This window comes from Aristolochia californica, unplaced genomic scaffold (genome assembly GCF_029961685.1).
Source record: "Aristolochia californica isolate CCGP_79_NKW_82.1479 unplaced genomic scaffold, dmAriCali1.0.hap1 SCAF_13, whole genome shotgun sequence".
NCBI classification, from domain to species: domain Eukaryota; kingdom Viridiplantae; phylum Streptophyta; class Magnoliopsida; order Piperales; family Aristolochiaceae; genus Aristolochia; species Aristolochia californica.
Window position 1 is genome coordinate 10,547,334 of NW_027181804.1, and position 7,663 is coordinate 10,554,996.

General features: G+C 40.5%; 1 protein-coding gene across 1 annotated transcript; it reads right to left on the reverse strand.

Annotated features, from left to right (window-relative positions):
* Positions 1-2,309: 2,309 nt before the first annotated feature.
* On the reverse strand, positions 2,310-7,185 carry LOC137947952 (homeobox protein knotted-1-like 7). Its single transcript, XM_068793824.1, has 5 exons — positions 6,300-7,185; positions 6,064-6,184; positions 3,244-3,425; positions 3,015-3,146; positions 2,310-2,905 (listed from the first exon to the last, which is right to left on the reverse strand). Exons 1-5 carry the CDS (start codon positions 6,630-6,632, stop codon positions 2,765-2,767), a joined length of 909 nt encoding a protein of 302 aa, XP_068649925.1. The 5' UTR covers positions 6,633-7,185; the 3' UTR covers positions 2,310-2,764.
* Positions 7,186-7,663: the final 478 nt, after the last annotated feature.

Genomic DNA, 7,663 nt, shown 5'->3' on the forward strand with positions numbered 1-7,663 from the left:
TACGTTGTGGATAAGTTTATGTGACCAAAATATTCAAGAAAGGGGGTGTACAAAAGATGAAGTTTCTGCATCTAAGAAAAAATATTTATATCAATGATTATTTCATGGGTGCTTCTACAAGGTTTATTATTTTGGTTCGTGTTATATGTCTTGGAAGATGGTCGTGTTACATTACAGTTGTTGGTATTATGTCTCTTTGGATGAGACATTATTATTGAAGAAGAGGTGGCCTCAGTACCTTTTTCTCATATATAATTTATTTGACTCTGAAAAATAATCATGGTTGGGCCACCAGGAGAGTCGGTACCCGGATTGGGACACCATGATAAATTTAACTCTAAAAAATATCATGGTTGGGATACCATGAGAGTCGGTGTCTGGATTGGGACACCATTATAAATAAACCCACTACCCCCCTGTAATGGCTTTTATTACTCCTACCACTTCAGAGTCGTTGTCCTGTGGAGGGACACGGTGGTGGACACTTCAAAGAAATGCCTACAGAAGACAGAGTGTGCCCTACACCTAGCATTAGGACTGGAGTATGGAGCAATGTCTTAACGGCTAGGAGTGATTTTTACTCTCACTTATATTATGCCAGTAGGGCCTCATGGAAGGACGCAACAACGTGAGGGAGAGTGTTGGAAGATGAAGGCATATTGATTTTATACATCATTTGCAGCAAGGTAAGAGTTCATGTTTTTCTCTCACCCCCAACTTGAGGGGGAGTGTTGGGAGATAGGCCCAAGGCCACACGACCAAGGAAGACCCACAAGATGGACCCAAGCACATAAGAAGTAGGACCACCATGATTACCACAAGCTGCCATCCTTATCATATAAGTTGGAAGATCAAGAAGGACTCACAAAGGCATTTTTATCCTATGGTCACGTCCTAGAAGAGTTTTAGTTTGAGTTATGTTTGCCTTTGATCTATATTGAGTTATTTAACTATGCTAGGACTTATTTTTAAGTGTTAGAGTTTGGGTGTAATTGGGACAAAGGTAGTTTTATTGTAATTGGACTCTACTACCTTCCACTATTATAAATTAGAGGTTCATGTACTCTAATTATAATATGTCAATGAAGTATTTCACTTTTCCATAAATTCAACAATTGTTTAGTGTCAATGCTAAATTTCTCCATGCACCAAGTTGTTTGAAGAATACTACTTGGATATTTTGATTAAAATTTTTTGGAGAATTATTTTCATTGAAGTGCCTATTATGGCTAAAAAAATGTTAGTAGCAAAGGTAGTATACTCAAAATTACTACAATACCCTTATTAAGGGTATCAAATTTTATGAGTTGGTCCACATCAGTTCGGAGGTTTCTTATAACAAATGACCTACTTGGTCATTTCAACAACCGTGGACTACCTATTGATCAAGAAGACATTTTTTTTATAACAAATGGTTAAGAAATGATACTATTGTCATTAGTTGGCGAATCTGTAGAATTTAGGATCTCATGAGAGGAACTTTAGATCAACGAGGAAGAAGAAGAAGAAGAGAGAAGGAAAGGAGAAGAAGAAGGACGTGGAAGGAGAGAGTTTGGATTAAGAGAAAAGAGGTTTGCGTCAAAGAGAGAATAAGGGTTGGACAAATTTGTGGAATGAGAGGAGAGAGCTTCAATGCCCTACCTCTTAGGCAATGCCTTTATTTATAGTCTTTATAATGCCCTTAGGGCTACAACTTGATAAAACAAAAGACATAAAAAGAACACGTATTTACACCCTTATGCCATCTTTAAGAAAAATATCATATTTCACACATATGCCACTCCTTTGATGTGTGGGCTTGAGCCCATCTTCCAACGCTCCTCCTCAAGCTGGAGGAGAAAAGACATCATAAATACCCAACTTGCCACATATAAAAGATAGGATTTTAGATGTAACGGGTTTAGTGAGAATATCAGCTACTTGCTCTTGAGATGAAACATGTTTGAAGGAGATTATTCCTGCTTGAAACTTCTCCCGTATAAATCGACAATCCACCTCAATATGTTTAGTTCTTTCATGGAAAACTAGATTCCAAGTAATATGAATGACTACTTGATTATCATAATGCAGACGAATGGAACCCTTTTTATAATAAGCTTAAATTCTAATTCTAATTACATACCTAAAATGTGTTGGATTTTAAGGCACCTGACATGTATTGGATTTTAAGGCACCACTACGTATGTGAAATCCAATACTAGCAACTGCAGCTTGAAATCCAATATCTGCACCGTACACGGCACGCCAATCCTCATCTGTAATAGTCTATCTCTTATTTAAAGGTAAATCATACAAGAAGCATATCTAGATCAGTTATAGCTCCGTTGGCAAATAAGCAGCACCAGGGTTGCTCATATATGATGAACTGTTTTTTGCTTCTGGCCAGTTGGCCAACCATGGAAGTGTCCATTCTGCTCTCTCCCTGAAATCGCTAGTTGTATACAGGGTGTAAATATTGAAATTAAGGATTTTCAGTTGATCAGTGCTACTGATATTATTTCTTTGAAACTGGGTGTTTCAACAAGAACTGGGTTCTGGGAGGCCAGTTCCCTGTCATACTTCCATCCATATTCGGAGCTGAGAGACTTATCATACAGAAACCCGTTTAATTATGACATGGTTGCATTCGCCTATATTACACCTTTGTCTACCCAAAGTTGTTAGTCCCCAAATTACTGCCATCCTTGCTACTTGTACAATATGTATAACTTTCACAGAAATTTCTCTTCTCATCGCGTGGAAGCAACGAGACAAACGCCCATCTTTACCTCTTGCGCTTGGATTTCAGAGTTGTCGCCGATTGGGAGTTACTATGCCAGTTTCGCTTTCTTTGATTGATGAACCAATTGTTAATCTGTTTTAGCTGCAAGCCCGTCTCTTCCACTAGTTTGGCCTTGTCATCTTCCTGAATTTTTTTATAAAAACCAAAGGAAAAATCCATTTTGTTTGAGCTAATTACTTATATATTTCTCGATTTGTAAATCTAAAAAGTTGCTTGAGGTTTTTAAGCTTACCGTCGGATAAGGCCACTTGGAGTGTTGCTGCCACCAGTTCTTCAAAACAGAAGTTGTGTCCCCAGGAAGCTTGCCTGCTCTTCTCTTTCTCATAATCTCCTCTCTTACATCTTCAATTCTTGACCTAAAACCCTGCACTCATCAAACATGTCTCATCAATTATGCACACAACACTTTCAAACGCAGTTTGATCAAGTTCTGAAGGGAAAGAATCCCATTGAAGCCTCACCTGTTTGAGTTCAATCTTCAGCTCCTGCCTCACTCTTTCCATTAAAGATCTTTCTGATTCTGTCGGAAGTAACGGACCAAATCCCATCAGGTCTTGTCCATCACCACTGTCTAACGTGCAATCCTGCAACTCGTCCTCATCATCCGACATTGTTGCACCACTGCCTTCTCCCAGTGTTACTCCTGTCAAAAGGTAGACACGACATATTGCAGTTACTGCAGGCTACGTGTACAGAAGCTATAAATCACAAAGTCACGAACAAATGAGGCCACCCTCGAAATCGGATACTTCCCCGGTCTGCAAGTAAGTAGCTGTTTCCCTTGGTTGGATATGAAAATTTATGGATCCATTTGCATGAGGACATCAGAGGTCGTCTTTGTCGTGAAGGTCTAGGAACTAAGATTACCATAAGCCTTTGAAATTCGACCAATCTCCATTCTACCTTTGAATCCTTTCATTTCCAGAAGTAGAACTAGGTTTAACTAAAATATACATTCTTGAACAGTTAAGTAATGATGCAACGACATGATAATCAATTTCAACTGCATCCCTTTGGGTTAATATCACCTTCCGTCTCGACCTCCTTTAGTTCGCCAATGTAACTATGAAATCTTTAACAAAAGGTTTCCCATCATGAAACGTCTCGATCCATGTACAAGATTGAACCCCCACTTGGTTTCCTGGAACCTTAAAGACTTAAGAATAACAAGTGATTTACTGTGCGCCAAAGTTAATTGAAGAGACATTGTCCTAAACTTTGCCTTCTCTTTTCTCTAATAAACCGAAAGAAAAGCTCACTTCCTTCTTTATGTTTCTTCGGTTCAGTAATACTTTTCGTTAGTGGATGTTAACCTCTTCTGCAATTTCCATTTTCGGCAATCAAACCAGAAGTCCATAGGAATCTGCATTTAAGTCACTTTATACTCAGCAAGCAAAGTTGTCTGACATCCTACATTTTGTGCTACTTTCTTTTACTTCTCAGAAAAAATCCATAAATAAACCCCTAAAATTGCTTCTGGTTTGTATCTGTCACGTCCCACAATGTTTGCTCTTTTCCTTTTTCTTTCAGCCACATGAGAGGCTAGTGAGACCCCTTTCATCATCTGAACTAGGACCACATGATGGTTCCAGTGCATCTGATCCATCCAAACTATGACCAAACTAAAGCTAACTTTGAACTGCTGAAAAATAAATCAGCCCATTGAGCCTGAGCTTCACCTCCAGTAGTTCATTTTCTTCCAAAAAAAAAAAAAACCAGAGCAGTCAATAGACCTACCACACATAAACCAAACGACCAACAACCGGACCAAAACAAACAGAAAATAATTATAGGAAGTTAATTAGCTACAACCAGGTTCACCACGACTCAAGCAACATATACCACGGGACAGACTTGAAAATTGTTCTCCTAACAAGGGATGGGACACCGATGGCATGAATAAGTCATAAATGTTTCTTATTTTTACAGGCTATGAACAATTAAATGAGAAAGTTATAATCATGACCCATAAAAAACCGGTGTCGGTCCCATTTTCACTATGGATCAAGGGGGTTAACACATGGTAAAAGCCCTTTCGGGGAGTTGCTAACTATTTTTTAGAATAATAATGGTCAAATTCTTATTTTCTTTTATTTTCTTCTTTTCCATGGGGTTCCAAATAGACCCCTAATGAAGGGAAGAAAGAAGCAACAAGGACACCTGTCAAAAAAAATTAGAAGAATAATTTGGAGCTTAGATTCCTAAATGAAAATTACTTTCAAAAAGTGTCTAAATAAGGAGCTTCTTTGCCTGCCAAGATTCTTATTTCTAAAGTGTAAACAATCATCAAAGATAGGAAGGTAGATGAGAATCTACAACTTTCAGATATGCTACTCTAATGAGAATCACGATTTTCTGGATCAGTTACTCTTCTCTTCCGGGACATGTCAACACCCTTGGGAGAGGTGATGGTGATTCAACATCATCGCTAACCCATCCATAATAAGAACAAATTGTAAAAAAATCCTGCTAATGCACGGGAATGGATTCTGCTAAATCAAGCCCCTCACACCACTAAACGTCTCTGGATTTCTCACAAGTAGCCAAGTTGCTGCCTGAAAGGATGAAGACTTAACCCTTACGCCATCAAGAAGAAAAGGAGCTGAAAACTCGTTGGTTTGGAAGCAGCAAGTCACCCAAATTTGACTGTGATCGTTCTTCCACCGTTTACACCTGAAATAATCTACATTTCCTGATCATGGAGTACTGGTTAACTCTGGGCGACGCTTCTATGTTGCACTTCCGAAGTGCCATGTTGCTAATTCGTTTATGTGGGCGATCACAAAAGAACCTTCTCTCTTTTTTCTCTACCAATCGCCTGAACTCAAGAACATCATCAATCCATAAAGATCCATGAGTGATCACAAGTGTCTTGCGAGATGTATCTCCTAACTCCCTAAAAGCAGACAAAAGGATGATAAGTATTCGTAAAAGGTATGCCAATGTAGTGGCCGCTATTCTTTAGTTTCTCTCTGTAAGCTCCCACCTTCTTACCTAATTAACTAACTTCTCCCAACTACATAAACTATTCTACCGGGCAGGCCCCACTACCAACCTCCCACTCCAGATCGAAATCATCACAAAACCCAAAAAGTCTCTCGTTCTTTCTACCAACCAATGAACAAAAGATGAGACAAAATCCATTATGAGATCTGCACTAGAAGGCCATCTTCAATCCCAAGCAATAAAGAATGCAAGCCAGAAACGTAGAAAACCTAAACCGGAGGTGATTAAATCTTCTCCCTGTGTAACGAATTAAGTAGGAGAGAGGAAGAAAATACCGGTGAGAGCTTGAAACGATTGCTCGATTTCCCGGCAAGCCATGACGGCCTCCACCGCGTGCACTCGTACATGCTGCTGAAGCTGCTCTTTGAAGGAGCACAAAACCAACAAATACTGCGTCTGCAAGGGAGGGAAGAAGGGAGAGAAAATGGTCAAACATTAAAATATAAAAAACGACAATAACGATCATAAATACAAACGAAACTCGAGAGAGGATGGAGTTTTTTTCATATACTAGGAAGTTGTCGAGCTCCTGCTTTTCGTGCTGTGAAAGAATCTGCGGCTGCTGCATCGACTGGTAAGAACGGAGGAGATGGTGGGCCTGCGCCAGCTGCGCGTCGATGAGAGGAAGATGATCGATGGGCGTAGCAACGCGTAGGCAGCCGATATGGGCAGCGAGCAGCTGCTCGTACAGAGGGTGGCTTACAATCTCTGCCTTCAATTGCCGATGGTGGTCGGCGGTGGGTCCTCCACCCTCCATTTCCACCATGTTCCCAAGTCCACCCAACATCCCCATTCCCGTTCCCATCCCCATCCCTAGACCTCCTCCCCCTCCTAGATCTTGCATTCCTTCTCTCCCCGCTCTTGCGTCCTCGTTAGAATCTCTTTCTTGACAACACCGCACAGTCTCTTTGTCTCTGGTTTCCCTTTTGCCGCTGCCTGCAAAGCTGATGAGCAGATCACATGATCGAATTAGTCGGAGAAAGGAAAAGAGAAATCCGGGTATTCATTCAGACTGTAAAGACCACTGTTTCCTTTCCCCCCGTTACAGTGTTATCGTTATTCGTAAGAGAAGCCGCTGCTGCTTTTTGTTTCTGGGGATCAGAGACGGGCTTTGTGACAACAGAAAAAAAAAAACGAAAGAGTATACAGAGATAGATAGGGAATTCTATGGAGTTTCCCTCTGGCAATTTGTTCAGACTTGAGATTTCGAAGAGGAGAGAGAGAGGGAGCAAAGGAAGATACGGAATTCTATTGTGGTGTTCAGAGATTTAAATGAGAGAGCAAATGCGAGCAGAGAAACTAACGAATCATTACAAGGAAAGATGTCGGCGACGACATCGCAGACAGGGTTTTGCCTGTCATGCCATCCTTTGCGCCTTTTTTTCCCATTTGCTTTCTTTTCCGCTTTGTTTTTTTCGTTTATTTAATGTTTTTAAGTTTTAGCCTTACCTTCCCCCCTTCCTTTGAGAGTGGTTGTTTGTTCCCAAAGCTTTTGCTTTTGAGTTTTAAATGAAGGAGACACCTACTCCTCCTCCTCTCCTTCGGCTTCGCTTGGCTTGGCTTCCCTTCCCTTCTAAAACTGCATTTTTATATACTTAGTTTGGGTTGGCGTGTTGTGGTGTCATTGTCCTCTCTGTGGTCCCCTCTCTAGATATTTAGTGCGTACCTACCTATCCTGTACAAAAAAATTTCGTTAACACGATCGCACCCCAGTTCGTACGTGGGACACATGGAGGCCGTCCCACTTTTTAGTTTCCTCGCCTCTATTATTCGTCTCATTCTCTTCCATTCGATCGAAAATTTAATTTCTGGAAGATAAAAATAAAAGGGGCTTGTCATGAGACACGTGTCTTGGCTTGGTATCGGTAGATGATT